This window comes from Pipistrellus hanaki, assembly GCF_964339955.1.
Source record: "Pipistrellus hanaki genome assembly, chromosome: 6".
Lineage (NCBI taxonomy): Eukaryota > Metazoa > Chordata > Mammalia > Chiroptera > Vespertilionidae > Pipistrellus > Pipistrellus hanaki.
The window spans coordinates 85271148-85290818 of record NC_140508.1 but is presented as its reverse complement, the minus strand read 5'-3'; the positions used below and the strand labels follow the sequence as shown (position 1 = coordinate 85290818).

At 34.8% G+C, this 19671-nt stretch overlaps 1 protein-coding gene across 1 annotated transcript in view; it reads right to left on the bottom strand.

The window, feature by feature from the left end:
- The window catches only part of TRAPPC8 (trafficking protein particle complex subunit 8), a 71350-nt gene that overhangs the window by 42242 nt on the left and 9437 nt on the right, over positions 1 to 19671 (bottom strand). The window contains exons 3-9 of the mRNA XM_084887533.1: positions 11573 to 11662; positions 10150 to 10324; positions 6873 to 7026; positions 4476 to 4569; positions 3408 to 3664; positions 2947 to 3062; positions 2086 to 2236 (exon numbers count right to left, since the gene is read on the bottom strand). Of these exons, the coding sequence (XP_084743659.1) occupies positions 2086 to 2236; positions 2947 to 3062; positions 3408 to 3664; positions 4476 to 4569; positions 6873 to 7026; positions 10150 to 10324; positions 11573 to 11662 (1037 nt within the window). The remainder of the gene's footprint in view (positions 1 to 2085; positions 2237 to 2946; positions 3063 to 3407; positions 3665 to 4475; positions 4570 to 6872; positions 7027 to 10149; positions 10325 to 11572; positions 11663 to 19671) is intronic.

Here is a 19671-nt window from a genome sequence, read left to right as displayed (position 1 = left end):
ATTAATTACCTACAATAGAAACTGGGATGTGATTAAAGCTGTTAACCTCACAGACTACGATTTCCATGACAATATGAACTGTGTGTTTCAAAGTACCTCTGTACCCTCAGCACCCAGAAGTGCCTGCTCCAAAATTTAGTTAATAGACCAAATAAAACTGTCATAATCATATGACAAAAAATCTACAACTCTGAAACAGTTTCTCAACTAGTTTATACTTTAATATAAATAATGAATTTACATAGTTTTATGTTGCATAAAAAATATCAAATATATTAACTACGTAGAATACTACTTGCTATTTTACAAAATACATACTTGCTATTCATGTTTTTGTCTGTGTTCCAGTTACAAAGACACATGTTTTAAGAGGACTGTCCCAACATTATTTTCCCCCAAAGCCCATTACTTTTAGGGCAGTACAAGGATTTTTACACATGCACACATTATGTTATAGCCGGTAGGCCTTTATTTTCCAGTGCTGAACTACTTTCTCTTATATAGCTACTATTATATCTTCATCTAAATGGCTTAAATGCAGTATTTATCATACTACAGATAAAAAATGGAAAAACTTCAGTGCCATAAAATCGTAGAAATTTTTGCCATCTCTTTAGATGATTTTACCTCCAAACAAACATTAATTTTGCAGGAATATTATGTAAAATTTAATAACTAAATTTAAACCTATGTTATAAGATACTAATGAAATGACATTCAGTATGTGTGATTTCATTATTAGCTTACATTAGATGATTGTAATAGAAAAAACAGAGAATGTCTAACCAAGAACAGTTCATATCATTTTTTAAAACACTTGAACATGAAAATTTTCTATTCCTGAACAGGTTGGTCAAAAAGTTAGTTGACTTTTTCATTAAAATATTACAGAAATAAAAGGAAAGAGTGATATAATTTTGCTTTTTTAGCATCACATTTTTAAATTACCCATTTTAATTTTACATATACATAGCATTAAAAAAATAGAAGCAATTAGCCAAAACCGGTTTGGCTCAGTGGTAGAGCGTTGGTCTGCGGACTGAAAGGTCCTGGGTTCAATTCCGGACAAGGGCATGAACAGTGGTTGCGGGCACATCCCCAGTAGAGGATGTGCAAGAGGCAGCTGGTCGATGTTTCTCTCTCATTGACGCTTTTAGCTCTCTCTCTCTCTCTCTCCCTTCCTCCTCTCTGTAAAATGTCAATAAAATATTTTTTTTTTTTAAATAGAAGAAATTAAAAAGGTGTCTACATGATAATGACCCAATGGAGTATTTTGAGTTCTTATACAGTTTGTTCTTCACACTTTTGTTTGTAAGCTTACATGTTTTAAAGAAGATTAAGTAGAAAGTAACAATGCTAATTTTACTCTTCTCTAGGCACAGGAAGCAAATTTATATATATATATATATATTTAAAACAACTTTTCAAAAATACTAAAAGGTGATTAAAAAGTATAGAAAATTCTTTCTAAAACACCTAAGTTTACACACCAATTACTGACATTGTACCATAGATGGTACAATGCTAACTGACAACTTATTACATACAAGGAGATATGCTAAACACGTTACATGCCTTATACCTTATTGAATCCTGTGCCATTAGGATTCATATTTTATAGACAAGAAAACCGAAGCTTACAAACACTTAGTAATTTTCGTAAAGAACAGTCTGTCTTACATCAAAGTACATGTTCTTAACCAATTTATAGCCTTACATCAGGAAAATAAAACATTTCAAGCAATTTTAAAAGACTATTCAAGAAGTACAAAAAAAAACACATCTTCTAAAAAAAAGTAAACTTTACACTTTGAATATTGTAACTGAAATTGGAATCAAATTTTGAAAACATATAGAAAAATTAGATGTTAATCAAAACTAAGAAATCAATCTTTACATACTACCATGTTTAAAAGCACTAGCTTGAGGAAAATCCATCAATTCAGCTTAACTAATTCAAAACCTAGTATAAAGTATTGTGTGCTCTTTGAATACAACTTTATCCCTAGGTATTTTGTTTGCCATTTCATCAGCAGAAATGTCTACATCTTAAGGTAGCCGAAATAAATTATATAGAATACCAACCAAGGCACCAGCTGCATAAAGCATTGCTTGATCATTAAGAAAATCCTTCTTTGCAGTATGATAGCAACTGTAAGCCAGATCATAATGCTGCACCAAGAAACATAAGTCAGCCATTTTCCTGATTTGAAGCTCTGGTGCTTCTGGTGGATACCTATAAATACAAAATATGGATAGAAAGTACTTTGTGATTTATAACCCATACACCACTACGTATTATCAAATATTTCAGAGCTGCTTAACTGCCCAGAATATTGTGAAAACCAATCATGTTTTACAAAAATCCTATCTCCAAGGAAAGAGTGTCATGTCTCAAAGATATCTGGAACTATAGTTACATCTATATTTAAATAATGCATACCCCTATACAGAGAACTTCTCAACAACAGGCAAGCACTTTCTCCATAGTCAAATTATGAAGGAAATAGTAATTCCAGTTTCACATACAACCAGGAAAAAAAATAAATCCAAAACATGCTTTTACTTTACCTGAAAACAGTATCTTATATTAAGTAAAATTTTCTAAGTAGAGGCTGTCTTAGAATCACAAGACCACAATATGTTAACATAGGAGAATCATTAATGAACACCTCATCTTACAGCACCTTTTTACAAATAGAAAACAGAAGCAACGTAAAGTGTCTCCCAGTCATCTTCTTTATTTTTAGACACCCAATTACTTAAAAGTGTTTTTTTAGTTAATGGAATTTACCTATAGTCACTGTTCTTATCTACTTGAATTTGACCAATGTGAAAATAAGAAAGTAAAAAATAGTCATTTTTTTACAGGCTATCATATAGTCAAACACTAGTAAGATTAAACACGGTAGGGGGGAGAGGGGAAGAATATATTATTTGACTCACAGCAATCCAGATGTATTTTTCAGTTCATTTATGCTCTTTTCTGGAACTTTACTGCCACTAAACCATTTCTTAGTTGCAGAAAATAGAGACCGACTCAAACCTTTTCTTGATATAAGCTAAGAGAAAAGATTAAATACGTTGACAAATATGAGAATTTAATATTTTTATTTTACATACAAAAGAAAAAACTCTAAAGTAAAAAGCTTTTATAGTGAGCAAATATTTATTTTTAACAACACTGATTTTTCTTTAAACTGTTGAATATGCTGAAGAAACCCAGTGAAAATGATTTAACAGAATTTCATTAGGGATGGTAATGGTACTAAAAACTAATATTGGTTTTTCCTTAAAAAAAACAAACACACACCATTTTAAATACTTTTAAAAACTTATCCTATTATATTCTCGTGTACTATGTACTGAAAAATTTTAAATATTAATCTAAAAAAATAAAATCTTACCTGATCATTTAATTGCCGAATTGTTTTCTCTATATGTGGCAAAAGACCCCGAAACGTGAATTCTTGTACAAACTGTCGGATTCTATCATGATCAGTAAGGGTTAAGCATGCACCATGAATAATGCCAGGATTTGCTTTCTTTGTTTCGTGTAATGATGATGCAGATTTTACATGATCTGGGCCATCAATGCTGTTCGAAGGGTCACTGGATGAGTCCAATTGAAGTGGGTGGGCTCTAAAGTTATTTGGTAAGCCATCTGCGGAAAAACAGACCTTTCTTTTACTCTCAGTGCGTAACAATATTACTGTCATACTGCTAAATCAAAAAAGGATGTTGGAATCCTTTATTTTCCTGTATATCTTAGACATCTATGACGCAATAACATTAATATTTTCCCCTTTAAAGTTATAAGGCTTGGGTTATTACTTGTTACACTTAATAGAAATTTTTAAGGTCATGTAAATAAGTCAAGAAAAATACAGTTTTGCCGAGACCGGTTTGGCTCAGTGGATAGAGCGTCAGCCTGCGGACCGAAAGATCCCAGGTTCGATTCCGGTCAAGGGCGCACATCCCCGGTGGGGAGTGTGTAGGAGGCAGCTGGTCGATGTATCTCTCTCATCAATGTTTCTGGCTATCTCTCTCCCTTCCTCTCTGTGAAAAATCAATAAAATATATATTTTTAAAAATACAGTTTTTAGATATAATTATTTTCAACTTGCAAAATTAAGCAGTAAGAAATATTATAATAAAAAATTGTAAAGCTACCCTTATTACCAAAACTATAATTTAAAATATAAAAGAAACCCTCAAAATCATGTTAATTTTGGAAATAATTCATGATGCACATATTCCCCTTGCTTTCCATAAATTTTTAAGAAATGTAGTACTTATAAAATTTAAATGTCAAATAAAAACAATCTCAACAAAATCTTCAGAAGAAAAGCTAACCTGTAGATTATCTTTATTATGAATATTTCCCCTATCTTTAATCTACAGAGTTTAGCATGTTTTGACAACAGTGCATATATTCAATTAAAAAGAGAAATTTACAGAAAGGGTATCAAGACCTTTGACTTCGTTATCTAATCCATCCAATGAAAGCAAGTTACTATCAGAATTCTTATTTGAAGATATAGTACAAGGGCCATCTTCATATGATTCCTATCAAAACAAGATAAAAAGCATTAGCACTTACACTTAATCATTTTAAGATAACTCTAAATCCATCAACAAATACGGCTGTTCTGCCTCATTTATTTGCTACAGCATGACTCTTTTTTTCCCAATCCTCCAAATTCTTAACTTTTTCTATGCATCTTTATCTAGCACGCCAGTCCACACCTACTATATCCTTAAATTTCCTTTCACATTCAATCTATTACCCTGATTCTTCTGGATTCAAATGATCTGTATCCCAGTTTATCTGTTTATAAGTGATGGGAACAAGCCAATATACATATCTGTATTGCATTTAAGTAAGGAACAACAGCAAAAGAAATGTACGATTAAAGTCAAGCCAGGGGAAAAAGAGCTGGCATGGAACCTCCTGGTCATGAACCCAGTGTTAATAGGTTGAAATGCATACTGAACGCATCAAAATGTTTTAGAAAAAAAATATCCAATGCAAAGTATTTGAACAAATACACTGTTTTCTCAATCAGTGAAGAAAACTAAAAATACTCAGGAGTCAATCAGACCAATAAGTTTGAGGTATTATTCCAAATCCTATATAAAATAGAATTTAATAAAAGGAAAGTGATCACGACAAAAAACAGTCTAAACCCTTTAAGAAAAATTTGAAAAAGACTTGGTATATTTAGCCTGGAAAAATGAAGAAGGAGACATGAACATCCTTCTCCTGTATTTTGAAAGTTGTCTTAACAGAAAATGATACAGTCCTTACAGGACAAATGAGTACGAACAAATGGAGAAAATTTTTGGTTGACCCTCACTCAAGCTGTTCAGATAGAAAGGGTCACATGAAAAGATAGTGAGTAATGTAACTGAGGTCATTCATAGGTTCAAGGGAAATTAAAGCATTAGAAAACAGGGGTTAGATCGGTAACCTTTAAACTATCCTCCAATCATGGACCTCTAGGGTTATCAGCTATAGAATTGTTGATACTTCTGGTCTTGTGTTAAAAATTCTCAAACGGAACAGTCTCAATCTTAGATACTGGGCTCTAAACTGAATATTCCACCACTATTCCTATTCTGAGTGTGGCCTTAGGACCACTTCAAAACACAGAGCCCCTTCAATCTAACTGGTTCTTTCTTCTCATCTTTCCCCAGCATTATCTTAAAGGTCAGGAATCATCTTAATATTGCAAATACCAGTTCAGAACTATATGTGGATCACAATTTCCATATATAGAGAAAAGTAGGGCAAATAAACAGATTTCTAAATATTTACAGATCAAAAGTTACATAAATTTTATAATTGATACTTTTTAAAATATCACATAAAGAGAATACAAGTTGTTAATTATAGAAACTAAAAATATTTTCCATTTACTTAAGAAATCCTACTTCTAAACAAAAACCAGTCAACTCTGGATTATCTGAACTAATCTTAGGAACCTGTCATTTGACTCTTTACTGCCAAGTGGCAGACAATGCTTTCTCAACAGTGCGTTGCCCAGTGGGTGTAGCTCAGGGGACTGAGCGTAGTCCTATGCACCAAGAGGTCACATGGCACAGGTACAGGCTGCGGATCTATGCCTAACAGGAGTTGTGCAGGAGGAAGCTTATCGATGTTTCTATCTCATCAATATTTCTCACTCTCCCTCTCATTCCTCTCTCTCTCTCTCTCTTTCTCTCTCTCTATTTAAAAAAAAAATCAATAAAAACATATTTTCTTAGAAAGTTTGACAGTGTGAAACCATACACCAACCCATTTCAGACAACAGTTAACATTAGTATGGAACTCTAGATTAAGAAAGTAGATTAGGAAGAAACAACACTTCCTGAAAACTCCAAGGAAAGGAATCACAGGAAAGTTATGGAAAAAAGCCCATCCACCACCCAAAACAGTATGAGTTCTAAAAGATGGCCATAAGAATAGCATGTTGAAAATGAAGGAAGGCAACCCCACAGCATGTGAATAACAAAGAATGGACTATAAGCATTCAAAATGAATTAAATGTACAAATCAAAAATTCTAGCCAACTTAATTCAATTCTCAATGTGTAATTCACTTTCCATATTTTCGTGAAAAAAGATCAATTAACATTGATATTATGTGCCTGAAAGGAGTAACATAGGGATTATTATTAGTTAAAAAATAGCTTTGAACCACTGATTTAAGAGTTCACATGGTGATGAATGAAAGCTAGCCAGATTCCAAAATAAATATTATTAATTCTATTAAACTAAGATATAAAAAAAATTCTACAGATACCAGTATGGCATAAAACTGAAATAGAGCTTTTATGGTTTGCTTCATTGTTGTTTTTTACATATACCTGGTTTTGAATACTATTTTTCTGAAGATACTGACTCCAAGGATCTGGTATCTGTTCATCTGATGCTTGATTAGATGTTCGAGAATTAATTTTAAGTAAATAGCAACCCTGAGTTCCATATTTCTGTTTCATTTCTTCATAAATGGATTCAGCTCTAAATTAAAAAATGGAAAACGTTTGTAGTAAGTACGGAGCAGACTTGAGGCAATAAAAGATACTAAAATAATTTTTAAATGATGTAAAAATAATCCCCTGAAAAGACAGATCAGAAAATTAGAAAGACTAATTTTCAAATGAAAACAAAAATAATGATCTTAACTGAAATTCATCTAGCTTGGATAAACAGGGTTTCCAAGGTGTGTTCTGTGGAATAAAATTGTGCAAGCTACTCCTACGTTACTCAAAGAGAGTTCTGGTGGTTCAACTAGTTTGGGGAATTACAGTTAACAGTTTCTTTGCAGCAAACCTCTCTAAGTCTTCCATTTGTTAACGTGCACTATGAATTGACAAAGAGCTGCAAACAGTACTGTAACTCAACTGTGAGGATTTCAAGAAATATGACTTTGGGAAATTCTATCTTAGAGAACAGACATTTATCAAAAACCGTAGTGCTAAAATAGAAAAGTACAGTACCTCACACTTACAAAACATCTTAAGCTGCTGATTTACCCTTCACTTAGCCGTCTCCAAAGGGACACAGTACAGAAGAGAGAGAAAACTTAAGAAGAGCAGCCATAGAACGTATTACATAAAACCATTCCCTTTTTCTTGTAAAATTTATAATAGTTATATCCATGAGTTGTATATCAGATGTAACAAAAAGCATTCTGACCGAAACCAGTTTGGCTCAGTGGATAGAGCGTCGGTCTGCGGACTGAAAGGTCCCAGGTTCGATCCTGGTCAAGGGCATGTACAATGGTTGCGGGCACATCCCCAGTAGGGGGTGTGCAGGAGGCAGCTGGTTGATGTCTCTCTCTCATCGATGTTTCTAGCTCTCTCCCTTCCTCTCTGTAAAAAATCAATAAATTAGAAAAAAAAAAAAAAAAGCATTTTGATTTCCATACTTTGTGTTAACTAAACCTCCTCGCTGGTGGGAAATAAAATAATTCAAATGACAAAACAGCCTGAGAAGCAAACAGTATATTCTGATAGAAAATGAAATTTTGGTACTTAGAACTAATTAGTTTAAATAGGTTTTTGGTTTTTTTGCGTGTATGTGTGTGTGTGTTGTTGTTTTTAAGTCTATCAGCCATCTGGTGCAAAAAAAAAAAAAAAATCCTGGAAAATCTTATATCGGGTCTAGTAATAATTAATGTCGTTTTTAAACATTCGTTTAAAATCTTGCTTGGCGTTGACTTGTATTGACATAGCCTTCAAGTGCAATTAACAAGTTTTGCTTGAAAAAGTTTGTGTTTGGTTTGGTTTTTGTTGCAGAACTAGGGCTAAGAAGATGGCGGATGAAGAGCATATTCGGCACTGCATGCTTTACGAGTTCCAATTAGGAAGAAAAGCGAGTGAGGCTGCAAAAAACATCTGTAGTGCTCTTGGTCAAGATGCAGTTAGCGCCAGAAAATGCCAGCGTTGGTTTGAGAAATTTTGCGAGGGAAATTTTTCGTTAGATGACAAGAGTGGTCGAGGCCGTGTGTCCAATTTTGATCAAGAAGCTCTTCGAGCTCTTTTGGTGCAAAATCCTCAAATTACCCAACAAGAGCTTGCGACAACTTTAAATTGTTCACAAAAAACAATTTCCAATCAATTGCGTGCACTTGGCAAAGTCCAAAAGTTTGGAAAATGGGTTCCTCATGAGTTGACCGACAACAACCGTAATCAAAGAGTCACAATTTGCAGTTCGCTCCTCTCTCGTCAAAACCGTTTGCCGTTTTTAGAGCCATTTGTTTCGTTCTTTGCAAAACTTTCTTCTTGGAAAAAAATTTAATAATGAAGAATGCCTCAAAAATGCATTGACCGAATTTTTTGCATCAAAATCACAAGAATTTTACAACAGAGGGATTAAAATGCTTTCTGAGCGTTGGGCACAAGTAGTAGAAAACAACGGCAACTATATTGTTGATTAAATTTTGTTGTATTGTTTAAATAAATTCGATTTTAAAAAGTATTAGAAAACGACATTAATTATTACTAATCCTAATATATCATGTTCAAATTGCTAATACCATGCAAATAGCAAGCCTAGAACACAATGAAACCATAGTGCATACTATAAAATTAAGGCTAGAAAAGTAGTTATAAATTTCTATAAACACAGATATAAGGATACATGCATGTACATATACTCAAGTACAATAAACTAAACTTCTTCTCAATTTACCAGTGATACTGCTAAACATGTGAATCACTAATACAATACCTGAACTACCACTTAAATGTCCTAGTAGATACATATTTAACTGACAGAAACTAAACAGTTCAAGATTATTTCTATTCTTTATCCTACAGGCTACAGAGTATTATGATTTCAAAGATTAGTAATCCTCAAAATAATTCTTTGATTTTATAGAGAAAAATTTATTAAAAAGATGGCTTGTGCTCAAAATAAGGGCAAGAAATAATTACTCAACTGCGTATTATAAATGTCATTGTGACATCAGAAAAGTGAGAAACAAAAGATGTGCTACACATCTTAAACCAAGAGTCAAAGTCAACTAACTTCATAAGTAAAAATTGCTTTTAATGCTATCTTATTTTTTAAGAAATTGTTAAAGCTATGTTATTCACTTATCTGAAAGATAAAAGGACTACAGCAAATCACTAATAATAAATAGTACAGGAAACATTAAGAAATGTTCGGATGTTTCTGAGGTTGTGAAAAACATCAAGGCTAAAAATATAAAGTGACAAGAGTGAAGTGTGAAAAATGAAGTGCCTATAAGCAACAGCCAGGAAGTGAAAAGTCAGACAAAAACTGGGACGAAAAAAAAGGAGAAAATGAGAAATAATTTTATATAAAGTAAGAAATAACACCTTAGACCTATAGGTGTAAAATGGCAAGCACTTGTGTACAATGATTATGCTAACAGAAATTCACAGTGAAAGAAAAGTTTGGGTAAGCATATGAAATCCAACATAAACTGATTCAGCTATTAACTATAACTCCGAAATTTATATGGGTTTTTTAATAATAGCTATATGGGGTTTTTTAACTCAATTTTTACTTTCACAGATGAAAAATATACCTAAAATTTAAATAAGCCATGTTCAAATTAAAGTTGTATCATTTAAAAGAAGAAAATCTCTTAATTAAAAATGGAAAGCTTACCTCTGTTCATCTCCTGCACTTACATCGTGTAAGAGTACATAGTATTTAAGTGTATTTGGTATAAACCACTTGGGGTAGGAATAGTCATTATTGTGCTGAATTCGATGCTGCTCTTGTGACAACTTTCCAAACTGTTCCATAGGTTCTGCTTCACTAGACGATGCTACCAGCATACCTTATAAACCATATTATTAAGGTAATTATCATTTACCACTCAATGATAAAAATATCCTATTAAAATAAACTTAGGAATTTCTCAGCATAGGTTTTCACAGCAAGCACAAAATAATTTCTCCAACACTTCTATGTTATTCAAGATCCTAAATCTTAAAGATTTTTTTGTTGCCATTATTGGGTTATTTACATATCAATATGGAAAATAAAAATGGACAGTATCAAAATTGTACAACTATCAATATATCCAATAATTCTGCTGAATCTTGCTCCTTCCCATTCCATTTCCCTGCAGTTTCATACTCTATCCTACCTCTTAACTTCCCTCTATAATCACATTTAAAAAACTAAAAAAAAACATTAACTGTCAAAGGAGGTTAATAGCTACAAAACAGCTTACTAGTAGGGAATGCGCAGGAGGCACCCAATCAGTGTGTCTCACACCGATGTGTCTTTCTCTCTCTCCTTATCCCTTACTTTCTCTCTAAAATAATTAAAGACATATTATTTTTAAAAAGTTATTACGCATAAACCACTTGAGTTGGGGGATAAAGAAAAACAATAAGCAATCCCTCAGTATTCCTATTTTATAATCAAAAATTAATTTATTACACCAATCCCTACCTAGTATGCTACTTAACAACACAACAACGATGAAAACTTTTGAAGCATTACCAATTTTAAAATAATCCAGCCCTAGCTGGTTTGACTCAGTGAATAGAGCATCAGCCTGCAGAATGAAGGGTCCGGGTTACATTATGGTCAAGGGCACATGTCTGAGTTATGAGCTCAGTCCCCATGAGGAGGCGTGCAGGAGGCAGCCATTCAATGATTCTCTCTCACCATTGATGTTTCTATCTCTTTCTCCTTTTCCCTTCCCCCAGAAATCAAAATATATATATATTTTTTAAATCCACATTCTCTATATCCTTTCAACAATTTGCCTTCATATAACTATTTTTGAGATTAGTAACTTTTTTTTTTAAATATATTTTATTGATTTTTTTCAGAGAGGAAGGGAGAGAGATAGAGAGCTAGAAATGTCGATGAGAAACATCAACCAGCTGCCTCTTGCACACCCCCTACCGGGGATGTGCCTGCAACCAATTTACATGCCCTTGACCAGAATCGAACCTGGGACCTTTCAGTCCGCAGACCGAGGCTCTACCACTGAGCCAAACCGGCTTCGACTGAGATTAGTAACTTTCAAAACATTTTATTTTAAGAGAACAAAAAGGTCAAAGGATACAGGCTAAATAGTGGTTCAGAAATTCATGATCTGATGCTGGCATTGACTGAAGAAAGGTCTCTCTGTAAGACTCAAACCATGGAGTAGTAGCTAAAATTAATCATAAACAGAACAGTTAAAATTTCTCAATACAATCAGTTTACAACAGACAAAATTTCAAGTCCATACTTATGTGGTTTCAAGTTAGTAATTTCTAGCAATAAACAAGCATTTTCACCTGTGCTTTAATATACACGTAGTATGTATATACGATAAGGCCATATACACAAATACATTCATATATGAGAGTACATACAGGGGGTGTTGCAAAGAAATGTATACACACTTTGAATATAAAGGCAATATTTATTAAAGTACATTTTCATTTCAAAATGTCACAGAATCAGCTGTTATGAGTGTGTATACATTTTTTGGCACACCCTATATATTTGCAAATATGTTTGCAAATATAAAATTTATTCCCAAACCTACATAATCCCACAATTTACTTACCTATTAATGCTTTAAATATCATCTACATGAATAAAGCGATTTTAGAACTAAAGTTTTGTGTTCTTGCCACTAGTCACATTGGTATAAGTGGCTCCTTTTCATAAATGACATCATTCCAGAACACTGGCTCTCAACTGAGAGTGGCTTTACCCACCAGGAAACACTTAGCAATGTCTGGAGATGCTCTGGGCTGTCACAACTGAGAGTGAGAAGGGTACTACTGGCACCAGGGGAAAGAGGAATGACGCAAAACACCCTACAGTAAACAACAAGACAGCCCCCTTCAAAGGATTATATGGCCCAATGTCAATAGTGGCAAGGCTGACAAACACTACTTTAGCACTTCATTACTTAACTATGGCAGTAACAAAACCTCTTTCAATGGAATTTCAAAGCATATTTACTTTATAATCAAATATAAAAGATAGGTGTTTTCACTTTTTGAATACATGTACTATATATTAAGCGTTTCCTAAAATATCATATCCCTCTTTGCTCCATGCTAAGCATTTTATATTACGACTATTCTAACATTTTTTATTTGAACTTAATTATTTCACTAGGTTTAAGTAGATTGTCTAATCACAATATTTCTAAAAGGACACTCTATTCCTAGTTTCTTATGCCAATTACCAAGTCATATGTTTTTGTTTTTGTTTTGTTTTCATGTTAATCACTGAAAACAGCAGATAGATTTTCTGTGTAATACTACATTAAATGAGTGGGAAGGCTAAAAAGAAAAAAGCTATTCAACCTGACCAAATAGCATATTTCACCCATCCTGTTTCCCCGAAAATAAGGCAGTGTCTTATATTAATTTTTTCTCCCAAAGTTGCGCTAGATCTTATTTTGAGGGGATGTCTTATCTATCCATGCGCTAGGTCTTATTTTCGGAGGATGTCTTATTTTCGGGGAAACACAATAATAGCATACATACAGAAACATTTAATCCCAATAAATGCCGTATGAGAATAACCCATATATTATTTAGGAGGGCTATTAGTGTAACAATTTCATGTTCATTGCTATAGAAAAAAAATCCCCAGAAATATTATAATCTATATGAAAAGTGGCAAAAATAATGCCTGGCCCGTGATGCTCAGTAGTTGATCATCGACCTGAGAACCAAGATTCCTGGTCAGGCCATATACCTGGGTTGGGGGCTCAATCCCTAGTAAGAGGCGTACAGGAGGCTCCCGATCGTTGATTCTCATCATTGATGTTTCTCTCTCTTTCCTCCCCCTTCCTCTCTGAAATCAATAAAAATATATGCATATTTAAAAATAAAGTCAAATTTTTAAAAAGCAAGTATATACACACATGTTCTTAAGTTGAAATACTACTTTCTAAATACTGGTACAAGACACTGGATATTCACTAAGGATATGAAAAACAAAGGAAAATTTTTAAAACATATATGGCAGAAGTGGGTTTTATCTTTTAAGAAGGTCACATTCACATTGAGAGAGTAAATCTTCCCTTCAGCCTTTTATTTTCTTAAGGGGCTAATTAAGAAGTCCTCCTTCAGCTGAAACCGGTTTGGCTCAGTGGTAGAGCATCGGTCTGCGGACTGAAAGGTCCTGGGTTCGATTCTGGTTAAGGGCATGTACCTTGGTTGCGGGCACATCCCCAGTAGGGGGTGTGCAAGAGGCAGCTGATCGATGACTCTCATTTATGTTTCTATTAGGGTTATAACTCTCTATCTCTCTCCCTTCCTCTCTGTAAAAAATCAATAAAATATATTAAGAAGTCCTCCTTCAGTTATTTTACATGCCAATAAATCAAGGGCATTCTCCTTCTGTTTTGTTTTTTCAAATTACATTTTTGTAGAAAGTGGAAAACCTAACAGTCTTATGTTACTGTAGAGCAGGGGTCTTCAAACTACAGCCCGTGGGCCACATGCGGCCGGCAGAGGAGTCTGATCCGGCCCACCAGGTTTTTTGGGCAATGAGCGCAGCCGAGGTGTTACAGTAGGAATTAGTAGTTCATATAGTCCGGCCCTCCAGCTCTCTGAGAAACCGTGATCTGGCCCCCACTTTAAAAAGTTTGAGGACCCCTGCTGTAGAGCAACCCAAAATGTCTTCTGTTAACAAAAGACTTCAACATTTAGTGACAATTCTCTCCCTTTATAAAGTCCCTTATACTTATTTGAGGATGAAATTACTCTGCCCATACCATTTCCTCCTCTGAGTGTTCTTTCTTTGGAATTTGAAGAGCAACCATGTTATCCTACCAGTTTCTCTATGCAGAATGCATTCTGTCTTGGTAAGGAAGGTTAAGGAAGGCAGCAAAGGGCCAAAAAACAACATGACGGTCCAACTCCAGCCATCCTCTTTGCTCCCTTTTCAGTGTCAGTGATTTGGGACACGAAGTTATTATATTCCCAACAAATGTCTAACAAGGGCTACAGCAATGAATTAGACCTAGAGCAACGTGGGTCTGCATCCTACTGAAACCAAAATTATTTAATGACCCCAAATCTGCAGGTGAAAAAGACTGAATATCCTAAATATAAGCATCACCAGTAAATCACGTATTTACCCTTCCTAATCATTTATGAAGCTGAAAGTGCGAGAAAACATACTGCCAAACTAAGAAATACTAACATATTACACAAATATGTTGGCACTTATGACTATGCAACTTTAGATAAACAGTAGTAGACATGCCAAAACTAAATGCAGGGTGGAGCAAAAGTAGGTTTATAGCTGTGAGTACACAAAACAGTTTATTCTTACAGTATTATTTATTGTTATTTTCTTTGAAATGACAGAGGATTTATTTTTTTATTTTTTAAAATATATTTAGAACATTACATAAGTATTCTAAACCTCATATTTAGGTGATAAAGCAGTTAATTATTATTTTCTATATGAACAACTGTAAACCTACTTTTGCCCTACCTTATACTAGTATATATTCAGAAAATATCCTAGTAAAGAAAAGGAATTAAATGTAAAATACTTAATTACATAAATGTATAGCCTCAAAATAAAGAATATTTGACATTAAACTCTGATTATCAGAACATACTGATTAATAACAGAGAATCTTAATATAAAAGCTACAAAAAACTGAAACCAAAATTCAAAACTTCATGAGCATTTTGCAAATTATGAAAGATTTTAAATAATATTAAAAACTAAGAAATAATAACCTTATATTTTCACAACATCCATGAGAACTATTCTTTTTCATTTTCTCTCTCTCATTTTTTTATTAAGGTATTGTATGTGTACATACCTTACCAATTCCCACGAGAACTATTCTTAAGGAGACTATTTTTAATTAAGTATTTTCAGAAAAGTCAAAGTAGATACCACAGTGGAAGATCTTTTAAAAATAAATTGTCCTCTACTCAAACTATACTCCTTTTGGTTCTCAGTATATCAGGAAAAAATAGTCATTGCCATTTAACTAACTGGATCTAACTGACCCTTGATATTTTACTGTATTTTTAATTCACTTTACAAATTATTTACAGAATAAAGGCACAGCAAAAAAATAATTTTTTTGCAGGGCTGTCCAATAAGTAGTTAGCCACTAGCAACATGTGGCCAGCAAGCACTTGAAATGTGGCTTGTCTGAATTAAGTGTGATATAGATTTCAAAGGCCGTACCAAAAAAGTAAAATTTCCAATTACACAGACATAATATTTTGTATAGTCTGAATTAAGAAAAATATAGTGTTAAAATTAATTTCACCTGTTTTTTTTTTTAAGATTTTTTTTTTATTGATTTTTAGAGAGAGAAGAAGGGAGAGGGAGAAACAAACATTGATGGTAAGAGTGAAACACTGATCAGCTGCCTCCTGCACATCCCAACCAGGGATCAAGCCCACAACCTGGGCATGTGCCCTGACCAGGAACTGAACTGAGAACCCTTGGGTGTATGGGATGATGCCCAACTGAGCCACACTGGCCAGGGCTTCACGTGGTCTTCACTTTCTTTATTGTAGCTAGAGAACATTAAAAACAATACAAGTGGCTCGCCAATTTCTACTGGACAGTGCTCGTCTAGAATGCTGTTACACTGATTTGGCTAATTGTGAAAAATTGTGTCTTCCACTGTCAAATTTATTTTCTCTGCCACTATGGACTAAAAATGAAAAGTTCTCAATACTTATCTGCATTCAAAGGGAAAAAATGAACACAAAGGTAATGGCTACAAATATGTCTTCGTTCTTCCTTTATAACTTCTTGAAAGAAAATGCTCTGAGACAACTGTTGAAAAGTATCTCCTACACAACCCAAAACTTTCAGATGTTTCAATATGCTTCCTTTTTCCTGACCTATTTTAACCTTTAAGTGGAAGACCATGAATTAGCAAAAACTAGAAGAAAGCAACTGGTCTAAAATGACAGATCACAACAAAGAGGAAAGCTACTTGAAGAAACAGGTTATTCTTGGATAAAAACATTTCAAAAGGACACCGATAAAATCAATATTGGTGTGTAAAATAGAAAGATACACTATGGGCACCACAAAATTTAAAACTGAAGGATGATATAATAGTAATGATATATTTCACTACTATATCATCTTTCGAGGCAATTCCATCATTCTTGCACTTTTTTTTTTTAATATATATTTTATTGAGTTTTTACAGAGAGGAAGGGAGAGAGATAGAGAGCTAGAAACGTCGATCAGCTGCCTCTTGCACACGCCCCACCGTGGATGTGCCCACAACCAAAGTACATGCCCCTGACCGGAACTGAACCTGGGACCTTTCAGCCCGCAGACCGACGCTCTACCATTGAGCCAAACGGGTTTCGGCGCATTCTTGCACTTTCGATAATTCACAGGATGATGAAAAATACTTTTAACCAGGCCGGGAGCGGCCGGGTGGGGAGCAGCCAGGCCCGGAGTAGCAGCAGCCGGGCCCAGAGCAGCCGGGTCGGGAGCAACCAGGCTCGGAGCAGCAGCAGCCAGGCCGGGAGCAACCAGGCCCGGAGTGGCCGGGTCGGAAGCAGCCAGGCCTGGAGCGGCCAGGCCTGGAGCAGCAGCATCTAGGCCCGGAGCAGCAGTGGCCAGACCCGGAGCAGCTGATTGTAGAGCGGACCAGAGCAACAGAGGCCAGGCCCGAAGCAGCCAGGCCCGGAACAGCTCGCTCCTCGCCTGCCCATGCCCCAGGGCTGCTTCTCAGACATGGCTAGAAACTTTTGGGGGAACTTGAGGGTCTGCTGAATCAAGTGATGAAGGCTTAGATCTGGAGGTGTTGAGTTAGTATAGTGCTGGGGTGTTGATCTGTGAGTGCCTTGTGTGGGGTCTGGATGAGGTTGGTTGATCGATTTGGAAGTATCTTTTGTGTGAAGTGTATCCTTGGGCATGTGGAGGTATTATTGATTTGAGAAAATGCTAAGTAATTGATTTACTACCTGAAAAATTTAAAGTTCTGAAAGTTTAAGGTCTCTTGCCAAAAAGAGGTTTTAAAGCTAACACCTTAATTTCAATGGAGAAAGGGGAGGACAAGCCCTTCCCACCCAGAACAGGTAATCCAATTCCAGCCAGCATCTATCTTTAAACAATGTGTTCATTTACATTTGAATGGCTACACCTTTTGATAGCCTAAGGGCAAGTTTACATGTAAACAAGTTGCTTCTCAGTTCCCAGGGCAGAAAAAACAAAGTTTAAAATTATTAGATTTTAAAATTTATTCTTAAAAATATAAAAGTTTTTTAATTAAAAAAAAAACCAAGGAAATTAAAAAACCTGATGAACAATATTAACTGTTGATTATAATAGAATCAGAGATACAGGAGGGGAGTGGACTGACAATTGGGGGGGGGGGGGCGAGCGCGTGCAGAAAGGGGAGTGGTGGATGCGGGAAGACACTGAACATAAACTGTGCACCTATGGATGAGGACAATGGGGGGTGGGGAAAGGGCAGAGGGTGGGGTGGGAATCTGGTGGAGGGGGTAAGAAATGAGGAACCTTTGTAATAATATGAACAATGAAGATTGATTTAAAAAAAAAAGAAAGAAAAATACTTTTAAGATAATGGAAAAATAAGAATACTAAGTTCTTATATTGCACTAGACATATTTTAAAAGCATTCTTTATGCTTTTTATTCTTACATAAAAATTTAGGAAAAAATATTGAATATTTAAACAATCCTCTAAAATACTGTTTACACATGACTACTCTCCAGAGAAAAAAGAAAAAAAAACATTTTTCCTTATCAAAACAAGGTGTAACCCAAATTATACTATTCTGAAACAATACCTGGATTTAGAAGATAACGTAAACCAAGAGTAAACAATAAACAACAGATGATAGGATCGATAACGTAAGTTGCACAAGCATCACCAGACTGTCTCTGTTTTAGAAAAATTAGACAGACATGTTAATTGGGACAGATTTATTTTTATAGTAGCTGAGTAGAAAAAAATAATAGGCAGGAGTAGAGTGAGAATAATCTGGAAAACTCAGACCAACACAGAAAATACCTGTATTTAATGAGGATTCTTTCATTTCCATCAATGTGTCTTTCCAATTACTGTACCAAGGAACACTAGCTTTTATTGACCGATCTGATGAAGAAAACATGGCACTGATAAGGTAGTCTTATGAGGTAAAGATATAACATGTATTTCTTAAATAGAATGGGTAAAAAGTATGCTGACTCACGTTAATGGCAAAAATTAGAAGTATTTTTCCAGACAGAGAATATCTTATCTGAAATGGTAAAAACCACTCATATATCTCTACAGTATCGCTGTTACAACGGAATTTTATTATGATGCATTCAGTGCTTCAGCGTATCCCATTCCCAGTCTTCAAGACCAACACAGGGAGGTCTTAAAGCAGGAGCAGGGAGAGAAGCTGAAGGGACCGTTTTCTTCGGCAATGTAGCTTATCCAAACCGCTGAGGGTTCTTTTTAAAATCTGCCTAAAGGATCAGCTATAAAGCAGTGCCTGCACCTGTGCTTAAAGACAAACAGCACTCAGTCCCTCCACAGGTGGAGTGTTAGCAGGGGCCTGAGGATATGAGTAATTTACCTGGTTAAAATAAATTTTTAAACTAATATTTTGCAATTGTCATTATATTAATGGATATTAATATACAGGACATTTTTTAAAATATATTTTTATTGATTTCAGAGAGGAAGGGAGAGGGGAGGGGAAGAGAGAGAGAGAGAGAGAGAGAGAGAGAGATCAAATAATGGGAGAGAATCATTGATTGGCTGCTTCCTGCATGTCCCCACTGGAGATGGAGCCCAGATCAGGAATTTTGAACTATGACCTCCTGGTTCACAGGTCAACACTCAAAACCACTGAGCCATGCCAGTCAGCTGGATAAAATAATTTCTCACAACCAAATCATGACCATATTGTTCCTCTAAACTATCTACCAAACCACTTTAATACATCATTTAAAAAAATAATTAGCCCACCCCCAGCAGTTAGACATCAGATTTGAGAAACTTACTCTCGAGAAACTAAATGACCCCATATTAAAGAACTGTAAGTAATAAAAAAAGGGTAACATTCAAGTCTACTACAGTCTCACTACTCAACAGAAAAGACAAGTTTTGTTATGCCCAGTCAGGGTTTTAATGCCTCAATTAGAAAGAGAAAATAATGCCAAGGGCTCAACAGACCTG